Source organism: Eucyclogobius newberryi, unplaced genomic scaffold (assembly GCF_026437365.1).
Source record: "Eucyclogobius newberryi isolate DKJ021-1_F unplaced genomic scaffold, fEucNew1.0.hap1 SCAF_2, whole genome shotgun sequence".
NCBI lineage: Eukaryota > Metazoa > Chordata > Actinopteri > Gobiiformes > Gobiidae > Eucyclogobius > Eucyclogobius newberryi.
Window position 1 is genome coordinate 25,742,180 of NW_027315834.1, and position 21,537 is coordinate 25,763,716.

General features: G+C 41.3%; 1 protein-coding gene across 2 annotated transcripts in view; it reads right to left on the reverse strand.

The window, feature by feature from the left end:
* The window catches only part of dock4b (dedicator of cytokinesis 4b), a 228,037-nt gene that overhangs the window by 163,303 nt on the left and 43,197 nt on the right, over positions 1–21,537 (reverse strand). For both annotated transcript variants that reach the window (XM_072454830.1, XM_072454829.1), the window contains exon 2: positions 4,080–4,163. In XM_072454830.1, the coding sequence (XP_072310931.1) occupies positions 4,080–4,163 (84 nt within the window). The remainder of the gene's footprint in view (positions 1–4,079; positions 4,164–21,537) is intronic.

Genomic DNA, 21,537 nt, shown 5'->3' on the forward strand with positions numbered 1-21,537 from the left:
GCGTTCTAATAAAACAAAACACAAAACAAATGCATTTTACAGCTGTTTTCCTCCTGTGTGGACGGTTAAGCGGAGATGACATGTCGCTGGAGGAAGATATTCCACATATTTCCAGCCTGAGTCATTTGTTCGGGATCAGAGGCCGCGCTGCGCGACAAATTTTTCGCAAAATCGCAGAGAATGATGGAAACTCATCACTCGCGTCGGGGCCCATTAAGCCGTCACACTTTGTAAATGTGCTTCAGTATTCATACGGCTCATTCCCCGCGATCGCAGTTAGAAACGAGCGCGAAGAAAGATGATTATGATGATGACCAATAGAATTATAGCGTTAAAACGGTCAATTCGATTATTTCAAACGTGTTTTGCTTTGCGAGTAGTGTCAACAGAAATGTGATATGTATGTACGTTTCAACTGGCCTGGGACGTGGTCGAAAGTACACACACTCCGTTGATCTGGACACGTGACATTGACATATATGACATAATATTTGCAGTTGTGCAAGTTTTACAAGATGTTTTTGTTTTACCGCTTAAAGTGCCGATGACAGGTTTCTACGATTTTCTAATTTTGAAAAACACTTTAAAGATGGGACGTTTTGGGTCCGTTTTCTCTCACAACATGATGCTTTATTATCATTAAATCAACTTGCTTGAGGAACATTATCTAAAACAATGCCCACTTTCTCTTACGCCCTTACAGTAGCGCCCACACACACCCAAACGTTGTTATCTATTCAAACTGTACATACTGTGTCCACAGACTGCAAATAAAGTCCAGCAGCAGCAACATCTCCAGGGACAAAAATCAATTACTGGCGAGGTCTGTGTGTGAGCCGGAGCCACATGTCAGTTATGGCCACGAGCCGCCGAGCGCTGTCGTGAAGCTCCAACAGCATCTCCACACGGCAAAGCTATTAGTGTGTCTCCTGTTGTCAGCAACCTCACTCCCTCACTCTCCCTCACTCACTCCCCCCTTCTCTCCCCCCTTCTCTCCCTCACTCACTCCCTCACTCACTCCCCCTTGTCTCCCTCACTTACTCCCTCCTTCTCTCCCTCACTCACTCCTTCTCTCTCTCACTCCCTCCCCCTTCTCTCCCCCCTTCTCTCCCTCACTCACTCCCTCCCTCCTTCTCTCCCTCCTTCCTTCTCTCTCCTCCCTCTCTCTCCCTCCCTCCTTCCCTCCCTCCCTCTCTCTCCCTCCCTCCTTCCCTCCCTCCCTCTCTCTCCCTCCCTCCTTCCCTCCCTCTCTCTCCCTCACTCCCTCACTCCCTCCTCTCTCTCCCTTCTTCTCTCCCTCCCTCTCTCTCTCCTTCCCCGCCGACTGCTGGCAGGACTTTCATTTTGTTCCTTCCCTCTGGGCCAAACATTCCACTGGCTCTGCTATTGTCTTCTTCCTCGTGGATCTCGTCGACTGCAATATCGCACCCTCAAGTCCTCTCTACTTTCCCGAAACACAAGTACAAATAAACCATTGGTCGGTCGGTTGGTGCTCGTCATTTTAATCCCTGTATACGTGTTTAAATCTTAAAAACAGGAAGTGAGACCTACTGAGTCAAGACCTCCGGAAAAGAGTGGTGTGTGTGTGTGTGTGTGTGTGTGTGTGTGTGTGTGTGTGTGTGTGTGTGTGTGTGTGTGTGTGTGTGTGTGTGTGTGTGCGTGCGTGCGTGTGTGTGTGTTTTTGTGGCAAAGGTGTCTTTGTGTATAAAGTGCTCCAACTAGTTTTCTCACGATACTATCATTTCAAACTCAATTTCGATACTAAAGAATAGGCTTGATACGCAAAACCAATTCTGAAACCACAATGATAAGTAAAAAAAGATATGATATACATATCTTTTTTGATGATATGATATACAATAAACAATAGAATTTTATTTGCGTTACCATGTGGTTTGATACTAGTTCTAATTAGGTTCAACATATTCCTAAAACTGTTCTGGAAAGGTCACTTTTTGTCCTATTTATTTGATTTGATTTCTAATTGATACTTGTTCAAATAGCTGCCATACAAGTGGTTTTGCTGCTAAAAAATGAAAAATGGATCAACCTCACCGGGTTAAATGATGATTGATGAATGAATTACACTATTTATTTTAAAAGAGACATAATGTGCCTTTTCCATGTACTTTGCATTGAACCGTAACATTCTCATTTTGCATTTCATGTGTTGGAAAAGTGCAATATTGTTCTAAAACCATTTCGTAATAGAAACAGGTTCATTGACTTCAGTTCAAAGAGGCAGAACTGATAAGTCTCGCCCCTTCACAGTGACATTTCACCGCCACGAGCATCAAACAATAATCTACATCAAAAAGTGTCTCCGTGACATTTTAGAACTCTACACGTGTCACTTTGAGTCTTCATTTTTCAAATAATCACAAGTAAGTACAGGGATGTGGGCAGGGATAGGGGGTAGGTGAAAACAGGACTTTTCTGAGCACTTGAGTGTCAGTTGCGGTAAAGCACAGGATTACTCAGGCAAGAATCTAAATCTAAATACAACTTTGTGTAAATATACAATGATGTAAACCATATTGTAACAGGGTTAAACGCTCATTAAAGTTGATTTTGCACAATATATCTGCTTTAAGGAAGACATGCCAGCAATTACATCACTTAAAGGTGCATCATGTAACTTTTCTGGTGGGGTATTCACAGTTCACTCGTCTCCATGGAGAGGTCACTGCTTTGACTGCAGTCTTCCATAATATGGCATTAAAGTTAACTATTTCGCAATTACGATGACACGGGTTGAAAAACATGCATTCTTATAGTGAGCGGGCTCGCCTCTCCACAGACCTGACCAGTCACTTGCCCTGGTAGCGTCACCCGGTTGTCTCCATGTAGATAGACAAGTTCGACGCCATACTGTGGAACACTTTGTACACTCCACACAAAAAGTACCCGTATTTTCCAGACTATAAATCACACCTTTTTTCATAGTTTTGGCCGGGGTGCGACTACTTATATTTATACTTATATACTTATACTCCGGAGCAACTTATATGTGATATTATTTGTTATTTTCACACATGCATTTCATACTCCAGTGCAACTTATACATGTTTTTTTCTTCTCTATTATGCATTTTTTGGTTGGTGCGACTTATACTCCAGTGCGACTTATAGTCTGGAAAATACGGCAAGTGCACTTTTTTTCAACTTCGGTTTGTTTGACGATTCCTTCTTGCTTTGTTTTCCTCGTTTCTCTTCACCTTTGGATGGCGTAAACAGAAGAGTCAAAGGAGAGTCTATCGGGAGGCAGTGGAGGAGAAAAACAGATTGCGCGTGGGCAGCGGAGACGGGGAAAATCGGCGAGGCCGGAGCACAGGAAGCAGACGCAAATCCGAGCTTCCGTGCGTCGCAGACACAATGTGGCTCGTTTGAATTGGCGCAAAAAAGGGAACAAAGTGAACGGGTCGGTTGGTTTTTACCGTAGCCATTGGAGCCTCCCACTGCACCAAACAATTCCCGGGCTTAATTATACTTTCTTACCTATAGCTTCCCTGCAGCTGTAATTGAAATAGATTTATCGCTTTCGTATGTACTTGAAAATGCAATAAAGTAAATCCGAGAAAATCTATTCTGACTAAACTATTCAGTAATATACACAAATTCAATGGCAGACTATACTCTAAATAAAAATATTGTGTGACTTTTTTGTTAATTTACATGTTTTTTATAGTATCTTTTAAATTACTCTTAAAATCTAAATAGTAAAAGGTGAGATTATATATTTATATAGGGACCACATTTGATTTCTATGTATTTAATAGTCAGTTATGGTTGATATTGACATTGACATTGGCAAATAGAGTATTAGTAAATAGTTGTGTGACATTTTCAGTCTGCTCTTGCTCTCTTCAAACCTTAGCGTCGCTGCCTTTTTCAATTACTGCTGCAGGGAAGCAATTTGCAGATGTATTTAGAGTCAACATGTTTGAGTTCACTAAACGCTTCATAATACACTTAATATAATCTATAAGGATGTGCTTGTTGTTTTGGTCTTGGTAAAGTCAGTAGGTTGTGCCCTGTTTTAAGTGTTTAAATGGAAAAAGAGTGTGTTTTGTCTGTTACCTTCACATTTCTCCAGAATCTGCACCGTGTCTCCAATTTCCAGTGGGAGGCCATGCTGGACGGTCCCTCGGAAACTGGCCAGCACTGCAACAACAAGAAAAAAACGGAACATTAAACTCCCTCATGCAAATGCAAGGAATTTGTAAACATCTACATGCACAAACTAATCGAAACAGGATTTGATAAAGGTATTATTAGTCTGCAGTAACCAAAAGCTTTCTTCTTGGTGAATAAAACAATATTAAATGGTGCACGATGTGACTTTTACTGGTGGAGGGAGGAATGTTCTGCAGTATGGCCACTTATCTATCTATGATGTATTCCTTTTTTATTATCATTATTACTTTATTATTATTATTCAATTATCATTCTATCTTAATTATTTTCATTCATTCATTCATTTTCTACCGCTTTATCCCGTTGGGGGTCATGGGTGACTGGAGCCTATCCCAGTGACTTTGGGCTGGGGTACACCCTGTTTTCATTTATTTTACATTATTTTACTTTATATACTAAATGTATTAAATGTATTGTATTTAATGTATTTATTGTATTTATTTTTAAGCTGAATAAATACTTGACCCTGTGTTGACCTGTTTGTCTCCGTGGAGATAGATCTACAGATGGGTGACACTAACAAAAATGAGTACGTCATATCAATACTTTTTTGAGTATCCTGGTAATGATAAAAAGAATATAGACAACATTATGTGATTTATATTAGTCCTGGTTCTGTTCCTGGTCATGTTTTTGTTTTGCTCGTCCACTCAACAGAAATGTGTTACAACGTGTATAGTTGAGTAATGTGAATGGACTGTATAATACTCCTGTTTACTCTTCAAAAACATTCAAAATACCATAATTTATTTTTTATATATACTGTCCACATTTGCACCTATGTATGCAACAATAAAGAATGTGAGCATGAGCCTATAAGGAGGTGTTTAAGAGAGTTTAAAAAAGGCAATTTGTAAGTAGAACTGGACTTTTGGTACTATGACCACACTTAAGCAAAACAACGAGCTTTACGTAAGTCTGCGGTTATGAAAACACAGAAGTCACAGCCAGTGCAGGTGAACCCAGTGTATAAAATCATTTGCACTCCAAAACAACACATAACAGCCTTACGTAAACGCTTTGCTCTGGTGTTCTGATTGTATAAACTCGAATCAATACTGCAGACCGTTTATGAGATGATGGAAAGAGACACAAATAGCATCATGAGGTTCAGGTGCACGGTTATGGCGTTTTAATCAGTGAAGCTATTGAGATAATGCCCCGCGAGACGATCGATTGAAACCCGCACGAGTAATAAACGGTGCGAGGACTGGAAGCGTACAGCGGTCCGAGTTTGACCTGAGCCGCTTCGAATCGAGACCATTCATATTGACGACACGGAGAGGCCGCAAAGACCATGTTAGAAACGTTATATACAGAAAAAAGCAATAGAATTAACAATATCAGCTGGTTTGATTACATTATGATGTCAAAAAACTGGGGTCTTTTTGATGCTCACAGGAAGAGGACTTGCAGAACAGGATTCAGCAAACAAGCACAAATGAAGCTTAATACAACTCCAGTTTAATAAGATGGTTAAAAGAAAAGGCTAAAGGAATAATAGAGGATTCTCATTTCCTCGTGGCGTGGACAGCCGAGTAGCTTTCCAACATGTCAATGATTCCCTGCTCGTTCCCAGGATAGCAGCACGTTTCCCTGGCTGGTGGTTAATATGCTGGTGTGTGTTTAGAGGGATCCTTCAGTGTACAGTACAAAATGACGACAGAGAAAGATGGAAATCTGCGGAGACGAGAGATGATGGGATTTGTCACACTAATAAACAAACATACGTGTGGCTGTTGAGTGCTTCTGGTTTGATGGTGGTGGTTTGATGGGAGGCGGCCTCTTGGAAACAACAGGAGGGTGGGAGGTGAGAGTGGTGAGTGTGCGCATGCGCATTTTCAAAAATGGGCCCAACAGTCGCTTTGTCCTTTAAAATCATTTTAGCACTGCAATTGCAGTACTCTTTTTTTTACTGCAAACTATAATTCGAATCGAGAGTCCTTCACACCATACCTTTTTATTCTTGCGGTCATCAAATAAGACAGTGTTAATGGACAGTCTTGTGCCGTATTTTCAAGCCGTGAAAAGACATAGTTTATTCAATCTCACAACAACTCAAACTAATCCCAAATTCCCCCGTTTTCACCTGATTCAATCTCCGGGCGCAGTCACACAAAGGCGTCACTGGAATTGCAAGATCTGAAAACCTCTTACAAGACGTACAGCTCTGTGGGAAGGATCAGGCTCAAAAAATAAAAGTGTTTAGAAGAAATGTCACTTCTCCACCCGCAGCCCTTGCCCAGTCTACCTCAACAAAACGTAAACAGCGCTGAGACATGTGCCCCACTTGAGAAGTCTTATACTTAATCCTCGGCAATTCAAACACACTTTGAGGTGCGCCGAGAGACACCCAGCTTCAAGTCTGTAGACACAATTGTGAATGTGATGATCGTGGACCGAAAAAGCACTTTTGTACTGGGGAAAATCCCTTTAGGGCTACAAAAGTATCGCAATTAAAAGTTGCATGAACACCAAATTAATTTTAGGACTGATTAGGACTAAATTCTGAACTAAACATAGACAAGACTAGGCTAAAACTGGACATAATTAAGTCTAAATCAGAATCAAACTGGGCTCAAAACAAGTGCAAACTACGACGGATGCCATTATTTGATATATGCAAAAAATATAAATAGTTTCAACCGCAATCATGATCTAAAATGCAGATGTGGTTCTTGTATTAGTTTATCATGGATTTTAAAGCCTCGTTACCATGGCACCTGCATGGAGATGAAAGAGTGACTCATTCTATCTGAAAGCCACATTAACCTGCCTTTCCTCTTACAACTTTCAGCACTAAACACTGATTTGTGGATTGTACATAATAAGAATAATGGGAGCGATGGCTAGCATCAGATGAGTGGTGTTGGAGAAGGTTTTAGCTTTTATAAGGAGAAAATATAATTGTAAAGATGTCAAGAAGGAAGAAAATGTCGGCTGAAGTGTCCAGGAAGTGTCCCTTATGGCCACTTGGCTCATATCTGACCGTCTTTTAGTTTGAAGAAAGGATTTTTTCCAAAACATCTTCACTTCTTACCTGTTTTTTTTGTTTTGTTTTTTGTGGTTGCAAAATTATGACTCAAGCTGCTGATTCACCAGAGAAATGTGAAGACAGCTCTGTGAAATGTGTGGGTTTTTCTGTTTTAACATAATGACAACACCGATGGTTAGCATTAGCCATCTTTTTTCGTGGCTTTTTAAGAATTTTCTTCATTGGCTCTGCATTTTACGCCCTCAAAAAGTGATATTTATCCAGGATGTTTATCTCGTTATCACGCATAATGTACTGGCTTTAGTTTAAGGCAGTGAAAATAACACTTCTAGCTTCCTCCATTGCTGTGGACGATGGAATAACCCTTCCTGACTTTACAATAAGGAAGAAGTATGTCCCCTGGAGTTGTGTTGTTTTAATTTCCGTTTACCGTACTTTCCGGACTATAAGTCGCACCGGAGTACAAGTCGCACCAGCCAAAAAATGCATAATAGAGAAGAAAAAAACATGTATAAGTCGCACTGGAGTATGAAATGCGGTTGCAAGTGTGAAAATAACAAATAATATCACATATAAGTCACTCTGGAGTATAAGTATAAATATAAGTATAAGTCGCACCCCGGCCAAAACTATGAAAAAGGTTGAGACCTATAGTCCGGAAAATACGGTATACTTAGAATGTCCCCTCAACGTGGCTGTGCTTAAGCCTTAGAAGGAAGGATGTCAGGATTATTAGCTTAATCAATAATTGTGATTATTCAGATCAGAATATAATCATAACAACAAAATAATAATAAATTGTTGCGATTTTAGAAGCAAAATTAAGTGTTTTTAGTTAAATCTAAAGCCCAAAAAATAGACGGAAATGTAAAGAACTTTTTATCTGGCTGTTTTTGTCGTATTTAACCTTATTTTGTCTTTCGTAAAACTCAATTTTGTCACAAACTTGAAGAATAAAAACACAAAGTTCTGAGTCAATTTACTGTGAAAATAACATTGACACGTTTCACACTGGTAAAATGCATTTGCGTCCGGGCGAGGCAATTAGCCGCACTGACATTTGTCCTTCCACGCCGAATTCAAAACCTTTTTAAACAGTCGCGTCTGGCAAACTCAAAGCCAGCCAGCCCGTCGAGTGAAGGTTACGCAGTGAAAAGACACAGCGAGATCGCCCTAATCTCTCATCAAACGCACCGTAGGACCAAAGAAGCTCGAGAGGCAGAATGTTACGTCGCTATATGAAGTGAAGTAGACATTTATACCGCTCAGTTACCCGCACGCCCACGCTCTCGAGTTGACATTGAAATGAAGTCTGCTGCCGGTGCCTTCAAACGGGAGCTCGACGGCAACGCTGATTGTTCAGTCCGCGTGTCAAGTAAACGCTTCTCCGACCTCTTGTTATCCGACGAGACGTAAAAGGGTAAAAAACAAACAAAAAAGAGACACATTTTCCTTGCAGGGGATTTATCACGAGCGCGCATACGTCGGAACGGCAAACTGCTCGCCTGAATCCTCAAAACCCGCCGAAAACGAGCAGTCGCAGCAAACGAAAGCATGGAAACGTGTGAGTTATCGGAGAAAACATCCAAAACTAGATGAATGAAGGGAATCAGACATGCAAGGGAATCATTACAGTGTACTTTCTGACAGTTGCAGCGTGACTATTTGAAAACATTACACTTGGCAAATTAAAGGTGGGATGTACTATTTTTTGGCACCAAATTTGGAGTCTCATTTCCTTGTGGCGTGGACTGCCGATTGGTCCTGCCACGTATCAATCACAGGACTACTATGATACTGCTCACTTGCAGCCGCGTTCTGGCTCATCCCCAGGAGAGCAGCATGTTTCCCTGTGTCTGAGAGCATGGATCTATCATAATATAGTCCCTTCAGTGTACAGGCCAAATTTAAGACAGAGAAAGACAGTTCGAGCTGACTCAAAAGAGACGGGAGATGTGATCCGTTGCGCTAATAAACAAACGCACGTGTAGCAACGAGGCTTTTCTCTGCTTACGCACGAGTGGAATCGTCCATTATGCCTTTAATTCAACCACAATATCTTTTTTTTTTTTTGTATTACCTCACAATCCATCCGGAGCGCTACCAAATAAACACCGAAATGCATCGAAGTTTTTGTTGATGTTTTTGTTAAGGGTTTTGGCACGTGGATTCTACTAAAAAATTCCAATCATTTCCTAGCTTGCTCCACCACATGCCCTTGCTGCAGCGATGTGGAAACGCCAGGCGTGTGCAAAACAAGGAAATCCTATAATCAGGCTAATGCATACAACGCTTTTGGAAGCAGCGACTACACTGCGCCGACAAACTGCACCGGTGAACAATAAATTCAGCCTTCATTGACAAAGCGTCTGGCTACTAAGACGCAAACTCATCCTCAGTGACACAGACGGAGACTTATGCCGTGTGGTGATGGTCCAATGGGGTTCAGCAAGGGCACTTTGGATCCTAAGCACATCGCAGTACCCGAGCTCAATTCAGCTCAAATAGCAAAGTTGATGTACCGTATTTTCCGGACAATAAGTCGGGCCTTTTTTCATAGTTTTGGCCGGGGCGCAACTCCAGAGCAACTTATACTGGCAACTGCATTTCACATGTTGATTATTTTCACACCGAGGGCGCTCTAGGCTCTAAGTGACGCAGAAGAATCTGCACTTCCTCTTCCTCTGGAATTTTTGGAGTTGTTTAGAAGTGACACAGAGGAAGAAGAATTCAATGGATTTAGTGATTTGGGGTAATACTGATGCTTTGATAAAAATGCAACTTATACTCCAGTTCAATTTTGAACCATGAGTCAGCAGCATGTTTTAGTTCTCTCTTTGATATTGCACCATGACAGAGAATAAACTGCCCGGGATAGTGTCAGGCAGCTGTTATCCTGTGATTCTTAGTGAACAACGTGCTTGATTGGATGAAGGCTGGCGTACCTCTCAGGAGCTTCACTATTAGTTATTCAAAGGTAGTCATCCGGACGCTGATTTAGAATGTTTTGACTCCTTTCCAAACGTCACTGTCAATCTGATGGAAATGCTTGGAGCAGCTAGAATCTCTCCTGAGCTCACGTCGGTCCTGCCCAAGGGGACGAGGCATAACTGAAACTTGTTATCACTCTTTTACTCTAGCTGTTAAGGCCTATTGAGGTCTGTTCATCTCGCCCTCAGAGTTGCCCAGGGCCTCGTTACAATTTGACCGTTTTCATTCCTGCCAAGGTCTTACGAGGCCAGACTAAGGCACCTATAATTTAATAGGAGACTGGGCCCCAGGTAACTACATTTTTATAGGCAATCAATCAGAATTGGGCTAAAATGTTGTGTCTTCAAAGTTAAAGAGTTGTGGTTTAATGATCAGATTTGCAAACCTTGATTGAAATATTACAGAATACACTATTTATTCCACTTTAAAATGATTACTCACTGTTTTTGTAGCATTTTGAGATAGCTTTTTTATTAGAAACGTCACAATATAACCAATAATTAAATTCATCGCCGACCCCTAGCCTTAATGATGTGTTAGGTTTCAATACTGTAACGGCTGAAAAGTATGAACAGTGCAGCCCGGAACTGGAAGAACTGGAATGTATAGAGGTAAACAGGATGGAATAGAGAGTGACAGGTTCAACAGGGACGAGATTTGGACTGAATTAGAATCCTCAGCAGCCGAGACGTAGAGTGTCACCAGAGCTTCGGCGGGCCGTGGTGGCAGCTCTCATCTTCATCAGACGGAGCAAAAGAGTGAGCTGAGAGGAGGTTGGGAGATAAATTGACTTCAAGAGGAGACAAAACTGCAAAACAGCTTGATCCGATTCATTGACTAAAAGGGCGTGTAGAGAAGAACTCGAAAAAGGTCTCAAAGAAACTAGGATCCTGTGCAAATCTCTGTAACTATCCAGTCATTCCAAACAACTCCAGCTAACTCAGTCCACGCTTTCTCCAGCTAACTCAGTCCACGCTTTTTCCAGCTAACTCGATCCATGCTTCATCAAGCTAACTCGATCCATGCTTCATCCCGCTAACTCAATCCACGCTTTTTCCAGCTAACTCGATCCATGCTTCATCAAGCTAACTCGATCCATGCTTCATCCCGCTAACTCAATCCACGCTTTTTCCAGCTAACTCGATCCACGCTTCATCCAGCTAACTCGATCCACGCTTCATCCCTCTAACTCAATCCACGCTTTTTCCAGCTAACTCGATCCATGCTTCATCAAGCTAACTCGATCCATGCTTCATCCCGCTAACTCAATCCACGCTTTTTCCAGCTAACTCGATCCACGCTTCATCCAGCTAACTCGATCCACGCTTCATCCCGCTAACTCAATCCATGCTTCATCCAGCTAACTCAATCAATGCTTTCTCCAGCTAACTCAATCAATGCTCTCTCCAGCTAACTCAGTCCACGCTTTCTCCAGCTAACTCAATCCATGCTTCATCCAGCTAACTCGATCCATGCTTCATCCAGCTAACTCGATCCATGCTTCATCCCGCTAACTCAATCCACGCTTTTTCCAGCTAACTCGATCCATGCTTCATCCAGCTAACTCAATCAATGCTCTCTCCAGCTAACTCAGTCCACGCTTTCTCCAGCTAACTCAATCCATGCTTCATCCAGCTAACTCAATCAATGCTTTCTCCAGCTAACTCAATCCATGCTTCATCCAGCTAACTCAATTCACGCTTTGTCCAGCTAACTCAGTCCATGCTTCCTCCAGCTAACTCAATCAATGCTTCATCCAGCAAACTCAGTCCACGCTTTCTCCAGCAAACTCAATCCACGCTTTCTCCAGCTAACTCAATCCATGCTTTCTCCAGCTAACTCAATCCATGCTTTCTCCAGCTAACTCAATCAATGCTTCATCCAGCTAACTCAACCCATGCTTTCTCCTGTCTCGTGCTGTGTTGAGTTGTGTTTCTGAAGCTCTAAAAATGTCCAGTAGAAGTATTTTCCCTCTTTTCGCTATCGGAAAATATGTCAGATGCTAAATTCTTTAGACGCAGAATAGACTCGAGCAAATTCAAATATGTATTATGTTTGAGGCAATATGTAACAACTTGGCATCTTGCATTTTGTTCATATTGTGCGCCTCATATTGTGTAAATGTCATTATGTAATATCTACAGTTCATTTCTAAGGCACTTAAGAGGTTGTGTCTACAGTGAAAAGGAGACGTGAGCAGATATAGACTTGAATGACTCTGACAAGGCTAAATTGGCGCAGACTGACAGCCTGTTCCAAAGGTCTGCATCCCCACAGCTGCGACATCTGTACCGGAGGAGGGTTGTGACCTTGTTATCACTTTTTCTTGTCGTATAAAAAAAGACACATATAACAAAAAATAAAAAAGTCTCATTTAATCAGCCAGGAGCGACAGCATTTTAATAGGACAGTAAGGGCGTGGTAACTGCAAGTGATCAATGCATTTATAGCCTTGTCTTTTACATAAAGAAAATATAAACCATGTTCACTGGTAATTGCAGTCTTCAAATGGGCCTATACCAGGATTAATCAATGCCTACTATCACCATGAAATTACCGTATTTTCCACACTATAAGGCGCACTTAAAGGTCTTTAATTTTCTCAAAAAATGACAGTGCACCTTATAATCCAGTGCGGCTTTATATATGGATTATTTCTGGTTGTGCTTAATGACCCTGAAGCGATTTTGTGTGGTACACGTTTTGTTTCGCTTAAAGGCACAATGGACGATTTTTCGGCGATTTGAGAACGCAGGCGGAAGTGCGCATGCGCACTCCCCTGTGCGGACTGATACAACACACATGTGCGTTTGTTTATTAGCGCGAAAGATCGCATTGCATCTCTCGTCTCCCATAGATTTCCGTCTACTTCTGAGTCAGCTCAAACTCTTTCTTTCTCTTCATTTTGCCCCGTACACTGAGGGAACTATATTATGATAGATCAATGCGCTTAGACACGCGGAAATGTGGGACGAGCCGCACGTGGCTGCAGGTGAGCGGTAGGTGCGTTTTATGATTGATATGTGGCAAGACTAATCGGCCGTCCACGCCACGAGGAAATAAGACTCAGATTTGGGCCAAAAAAATCGTCCATTCAACCTTTAATGCGCCTTATAGTCCGGTGCGCCTTATATATGAAAAATGATCGAAAATAGACCATTCATTGACAGTGCGCCTTATAATCCAGTTCGCCTTATAGTGCGGAGAATACGGTAAATCCATGAGTAATTACGAAACCATAATTGCACTTTTAGCTACCATGCCATTTTCTTTCGGTTTTGCTCCAGTACAGATTTGTGGTAAAAGCAACTCTTATGATCAAAATGAGACGTCTGTGTGCTCTCTGCATCTTATTATAGAGCGGTTTATCCTCTGAAACAGGAAGCGAACATGCTAGGTAACGTGCTAGTTGTTGTCAGCTTTACCGTGATGGCAAAAAGTTAGCTCTGGCCTCTGAAAGTTGTGGAAAAACAACTATAAACGGAGTGTTCATCTTCTTCTCTTTTACTTTAGAGTCAATACAACAATCCTTGACCAGACTTGGTCCCGTCCCCAAAGCAGAACAAAAGCTAAAGTCAGAACATTTCCCTCACAATAGACTAACAAAGCACATCAAACTCACAATTGAAGTGATGCATGTCAAAAATGCCTGATCGCGGTGGATAATATGTAAGTCTGCTTTGACCCTGGGCAAACTGGTAATATTACATTTTTGTTCCACCTCAGGACCCAATTTGGCCCGTCCAACCTGTCACACATAATATCCTTTTGGTTATACAAAACACATGTACCGGGCAGCGCTATCCATGTTAAGAACCACAACCGCAACTGCAGAGAGGAGCACGGTTGAGACAGCACTCTACATCACCTTGAGCTCAAAGTCAATGTGCATGAATGATTAAAGAGATTAGATTCATTCATCAATAATACAAAATAATCATCACGCAGAGGAAGCGGCAAGAAAATGTGACCAAACACATTTTAATCAAGGTTAACATCAATTTATCAGTGACAGTGGGAGTCAGAGGTTGAATTAGCTGCACAATACATTAACGATCCATCACTGTTATATCAGCCAAATCTGACAATGTTATGTCTCAAAACCTGGATTCAATGATAGCTTTAAACGGTCCATTATTCAATTAATTGTTCCCACCAATGACTTGATTTGTACCTGCTTATGACCCAATTAGTGTAAGGACTGTATTCGACTAAAGTAATTAATTGACCAAAATGAGGCGTAGCAAAGGTTCTGCACAGGAGTTCAATCAAAACGATTTAAACAGAAAAGTGTGTTTCTGTAAAAAGGTTAAACGCATTAGCATTAGCATTAACAATAGTAAATTGGTATAATCCTTTATTCATCCAGGAGTGATCTATCGAAGATAAATATTCAGTTGTAAACATCTGGATACTGTTAAGTCTTGTGACCGGATGAATACAATTTCATTTTTTTCTAGATTAACATTAACAGTAGCCGTAGTAGCAGTAGTGGCAGTAGTAGCATTAGCATTTGTTGTTGTTAGAGTAGTAGTGGTAGTGGTGGTGTTTGAATTATTGTATGTATTATTATTCAGATTAAAGTATGGTAGCAGAAGAGATTATTGCACTTAGCCTATATTTTTAACATTACTGTTAACCAGCTTGTTTTTAGAATAAAATGCAGTTAAGATAAAGATATTTTAGGGGGTAGCACTTATTTAAGGTTTATATTTATACCACTGGGCCAAAACACATCTAAAGTCACACTTTTTTTTTTATTTGACAAATAAAAATATGAAAGCCTCTTTGTTTTGTTGAAATAATGTGTTTAAAAAGTTGTTTGTTTTGTGTAAATTCTGAATAAACTTTGGATGAAATGAGTGTCCCTAGTGTGATCACTTGCTGTCATTTGCTACAGATCCTTAAATGTTTTATCCACAAATACCTGCTCGATTGGTGTAAAACTATCATTAATATTCACAACAACAGGTATAAATACACCAAATAAAGCCAAAATGAGAAAACCATAAAAACCTGCCATACGCACTTTAAATATTCTAAATTACAACACGCAGTTCCTTCTAGCATCTTCCAGCCTCCATCGTTAAGCTATCCCTCACATCTAGGCAGCTGGAGCGTTTGCTGAGTAAGATGCCGTTCCTGGAGAGCCCACAGCGCCGCGGATTAGGCAAATACATACGTCCGGGGCCCGCCGCACGGAGCCGGCACTTGTCATGTTACACTGGGTTTCCTCCTCGCTGTCTTTAAGCTCCTTAGAGGAACAAACAGCCAGGGGCCTCACGAAAGAACAACATCAGAGTCCGCCTTTATCCCAAATACCAGCTTATTCAAATGATCAAAGTGGGACATGTTGTTGCCTCCACACTCCGTTTCACAGCTTTTAAGTTAAAAACCATTACGCGTTTTCTAACCCTCCGTGGCTCTCGTTGGCATTTTATTTTAAATAACAGTTGCCGTTCGTGTTAATATGTTTTGTAGGCTCATTAGCTCTGCCCTTTCTTCTCCCCTGATTGATCTGACATTGATTCCCGCAGATAATCCACTCTTGCGTTAATTATACTGCATTTATGTCATTAATATGCTAATTTAGCTACTCTGCAACTGGTGGGGCTTGGTTTGGCCTCCATTACCGCCAGATGCCCAGGTCGTGAATATTTCATCCGGTTGCGGTAACGTTCGCGTGAGCTTCGGGGATCCGCGCCAACTTGTTTTTAGCGGTATTCAATTATTTACATGTTTATTAATTCAATTTTTAAAAATGGTGTTCTAGCATGGACGCTTTTTTTTTTAAAACTCTCATAATGATTGCAATTAAAAACAAATTAAATAACTTTTAATTTTATATCCTTCATTGACAATGTTTGCCACTGAACCCCAAAAAGAAATTGCGCAATTTCTCAATCTGCTCCAAACCACGCCCACTTTTACAACAGACCTCTTGGCTGATGATTAGAAATTACATATTGATACATCTATACACATAAGTATACTTCCAGTCCAATAACCTCTCCAACAGCACTGATATTTATTAAAATACACAATATGCAACATTTGCTTTAATTCAATTCATGGGTTTCAGTCCAGTTATTTATTTGATGTCATTTTGAAGACAACGCTGCATGCTGTGGCCTATCTCCGCTGTTAGATAGTCATGAAAAACAGCAAATAAAACTGAAAATGAAAAAAGAGAAGACAAAAGTTATGGCCTTTCATCCTTTCATCACCTAACAACACTAAAAGGATTTTGCGTACAAACTCAACGTTTTCAAGAATTATGCTTGTTAAAACTGTCTACAAGTAGGCTAACGTTTATTAGCATAGCCACGCAACAATATGCAAACTAGCATAAGCGAACTTAGCGCTGACTACTTGAAACCAACAGCTCAGCGCTCAGTCTGGAGTGATTTCTGTAAGTCCGCTGGTCCCTCCAGACCACAGTAATACAATTCTGGCAACAAACACGGGTCTTTGGGGACATTACAGAAGATAAATCCTTTGTTTCAAGACGTTTTGCTGGCCCAGCTCGCGGGGCAGCGTGCAGCTTTCATCCTCAAGATGGCGCTGGGAAGAGGGAGCGGATTGTTCAATCGAAAACGAAGAGCCAGCTTGCTCACGTCCTCTCTTCCTAGTTTGAACTCAGTGGCTAACGGCTTAGCTCTGTCTTCTTCTATGTACGGTCTTTAAAAATCAGCATGCAACTATTTTGCCGTCCTAAATAAATGTCGTGTGGCGCCATTTGGAACAGCAAACGAGTCACATGATGATTTTTATTCCAGATGTCTTTCATGTTGCGATCAGCTACTTATTACCGTATTTTCTGGACTAAAAGTCGCACCGGAGTATAAGTCGCACCAGGCAAAAAATGCATAATAGAGAAGAAAAAAAACATTTAAGTTGCACTGGAGTATGAAATGCGGTTGCAAGTGTGGAAATAACAAATAATATCACATATAAGTCGCTCCGGAGTATAAGTTTAAATGTAAGTATAAGTCGCACCCCAGCCAAAACTATGAAAAAATATGTGACTTATAGTCCAGAAAATACGTTATTTAATCCTGCAAACTTCTGGTTGGAAGGTGATGACACACGTTGCACCAGTGTTGACAATAACTTGACAGAACAATTGATCTTTACTCACTGCATACTTCACGCTTAAAGATGCGCCGTGTAACTTTTCTGCTAGAGCATTTATTACAGGCTTTTTATTGCACACACATCCCTTTAAAAACATCACAGATCTAACTTGCAACTTGTCTCCATGCAGAAAGTAAAATGCCATCCTGCGGAACTAGGCAAAGCAATAACACCATGGAGACAAGCAGATAGTAGACCCTCTGCCTTTATTAAAAACCGTGAGTGATTTCAAGAACGAACCAATAAACCTTTAGCCATCGTGACATCGTGTTATTAGCTGAGGAACTTTCCCTCAAGTAAAGTAAAACTACAAACCGCACATTCAGTCGGTGGAATCGTAAATACGTGAAAACCAAGGCACCGCAAGCTCCTTATTAAACTCTCAAATGGCAGATAACTATCAATAAACGCTACGCCGTCGTAACTAATGCGCGCATGTGCCAAACCAAAAAGCGCGTTTAATTCCAGCAATGTGACTACAGCATTCCTCGTTCACCCAAAACCAGCACAATTACGTTCGGCCAAACACGCCGTGGTTTTTAAAAAAGACTTTAAAGTGCTTTGTCGCCCTTGCCAAGATACTACCGCCGACCCATTGCCACGGGGGAATTACTCAGAGATCTCGTAACCCAAATTGTAACCACAAAAATCAGGTTTATTCTTACACAAAGCTGAACAGAGTCATGTGGCAGCGAGGGGTTTAGGAGAGGCCCACGTTGAGGCAGTGTGGGCCCTGGCTCGAGTGTGGAAGAAGCGATTTCATGTCTAGCGCTATTGAGAACGCCGGGATGGAGGAATCATGAATTTTTTAAAGGAAGGGGCTCTGCGAGGGTCGAGTAGAAGAGATGAAAGGGTACAGAACAGAAGGATGTGGGTAGTTTGGTTGTTTATTCAGTCACATTTACTTTAAAATATATTGTTTTTAAGATGGTTATATTTCTTCAAAAGTCTCAATATTCAATAGAAGGAAATAAAACGTTTGACTACCCGACTAATTGAAAATATTATTGCCAGGCCAAATTTTTGAGTCTGTGTTTGAAAATGAGTTCAATCCAGACTGACCAGTTTGGAAATCTCTTATCCGGTTTGCATTAAAACAGGACTGTTGGTGAGTTTGTAGTAAATCTAAATTACATTTAGGGGGAATCATTATCTAGATCTGACCTACATATCAGATCAAAAACACCCGCAGAGCTCATCATCCAAAGGTTTCTCTGGATTCTAAATATCGTCGGTCGATCTCTACTTCCGATCACCCCTAAACATACCTCTGACCATTACAATTAGCCGAACCTCGATGAATTGCCAAGCCCTACCGTACACATCGGCAAGATTGAGTATTATTTTGATGAAACAATTGCACTGAATCCTTGGCTTCCTTCCTTTGTGTACAGGAAGTCATTGGGATCGGGAATGCTATACAGAGCCTATATGTTGGACTCACCTTGGCATCCCCCCCGCCCCACACACACACACACACACACACACACACGCACACACACACACACACACACAAATAAACACACACACACTCACACACACACAAAGAGAGCAGTGATGTGTGATAGGCAGAGCAGACAAAAAGCCAGGGCGGCGGGATCAGCCAGGAGGAACAGCTTTCAATTTGTCCGCCGCGTTTCCCGATCGCCCGGTTTCAGTCTGCGGCCTTTGTGCGTTCGGAGATAGCGCGCCTTACGCCGGTCGCGGGGAAAAAAGGCACAACAATGAAAAGCCGTCGCACAAACGCCGCCGAGGGAGCGACTTTCAGAGCGACGAGCGGAGGTGAGAGGAGTGAGATTACATTATTTTTTTTTTTTTTCACCCCCCCACCAAGAAGTTCATAAGACGGTGCAGCTCAAAGTGCCTTGTGATTTCAGGGCAGCCGCAGTGTGAAATGAAAACAGCGGGTGAGTCACCGAGCGCAGGGCGAGGAGCGCTTCATCGCCTCACTGAAATCACAATATGAAATCCAACGAAAATCTGGCATAAAGAGGGATTTTTGGAAAGGTTTTGGCAAGACGACGCTCTTTCGTTGGACAGCTTAGCTTAAAGATGGCACGATTTAACCAAAATATCGAAATACTAAATCCGGTGTATCGATATCGAGGGCTTCTGTATCAATTTATCGCCCTAACCTGAAACCCTAATGTCCCAAATTATTTTGTTAAAAGAAAGGAAACTTTTTTTTACCCAAACCATTTGACATTTTGATTATTAAAATGGGGTGTGTTTTATTTTCAGTTTGTGCAGGTCGTGGCTTAATAAAGAAAAATGTTGCTAAAATATATTGGGTTCTTGAAAAAATAGTGACATATTGCAGAATATCTTGAGCAATATATCGATTATCGAATGTATCGCAGAATTGTGATATCGTATCATGTATCTTATCATGTATCGCATCGGATCGTGAGGGACCCTGTGATTCCCGGCCCTGGTCGTTTCTATGGAGATGATGTTGCTTTGCCTAGACTTTCCCGCCGTATGGCATTAAAGCAGGCGTTGTCGACAGGCCGAGTTATGGTTAAGTTCTGTGGAGAGGCGAGCATTAGACTTGCAATTGACTACATGCAAAATGAATCAATTTAAAGCCACATATTGGAGCATTCAAACAGACCTGTCACAATATAGAGCTCCAGAACTGTAATATTGAAATTGTATAGTCCCAATAAAACCTTTGTAAATGTATATCGTTTTAAGTATTTATCTAAAATTGGCCATAAATATTACTTATTCATTTATTCTTTTCATACTTCTAAAATTACCCCCATTTATTTATTTACAATAAGTGAAGTGTCAAGATAAACTGCCAAAGCCCTTTCAAAATAAGTTATCTAAATCATGATATGGACGTAAACGAGGTGCTTTGCATCCAGGACCTTGGGGAATAATTCACGATGGACGAGGACATGTTTGTTGTCCTAGTCAAACATTTAGGACACTTAAGACAGGAGTGTGAAACGGCCAAAAACTTTGACGGCAAACGGCCTAATTAATGCCAACGCAGCAGCCACAGCTCGTTATTTCTCTTCCAAAAGCTTCGCCCCGCGGTTAAGGCGGCAGCGCAGTCGGCCAAGGTGTCCTGAGTTGAAACCCTGACTCCCAACAGATCGCTGCATGTCCTCCCTTCTCTCTCATCCCCATTTCACGCTAAACCGTCCAGTCTAATAAAGCCTACAGGCCAAAGACTGACTTGAGCTCTGACATCTCGACTCGAGTTGACGCTTTTGCATACGCTACGCACTGCTGTAGCTCCCGGTGTCAATTCAGAGTTAGTTATTTAATTCAAAATGATCCTCAACAATAAATCAATCCAAAATAATCCGTAAAAAAAACAGCAAAAAAGAAGAAAAAGGACTAAGATAGAGTGACTTGCTCGACTTGCTTAACATCAAATCCAGCTTTTGCTTCGTGGGTAAAAAAAAAGAAAAGAAAATGCTGATCTGCTGTATTAATAAATCATAAACAGTCAGATTAAATGCAAATATGGGTCAAAGTGCGTTAAGCTTCATGCCCCATTACCACGCAGTAATCTGACTGGGTGCTAAATCTCCCATTAGATACGGCATGTCGTCGCTCTGTAGCCCACCGCCGATGCTCTTATTGAGATGAGATTATAATCTTAATCTTTTTTTGGGTGGATTTGCCTCACCTGAACACGTTTCAATCCCCCCCTAGTTTGATAGCATCATCTTCGACTTCGGCTGTTTGGACTGGCAAATGTTAATTTCACGGCTTTTCGAGCGTTCAGCGCGCTACAAACACTTGGATTAACAGAACAGAGCCATTACCTAATACTGGCTGTTAGATGGTTGCATTTCAAAGGCAAAAAGACAAAAGGTTTATTTAATATGGTTCAGAGTCTGTGCCAAAATGTGGTCGTGAATCGTTTTTGTTTCGCTGACAGACTTTGGCACCTCGACCACGAATAACTTTCATCTCGTCTTCACACTCCAGATACAAATGTAGAAAGAAAGCTAACGCAGCGCTGTAAAATAGTCTTTCTCTTCTTCTGCAGTTTAAATCATGCAGACAGCAGTGCCGACGCATCCCTCCTACTATTTGTGGAGGCTGCAGACTCATGAGCGAGGGCAGGAAAGGCTAGAATGCATGTGAGGACAAGATGAGGGCGGATGAAGCACTGAAAATGCATTTTAGATGAATCTAGGGCTGAAACTAACGATTATTTTACTAATCGATTTGTCCAGTGATTATTCCTTT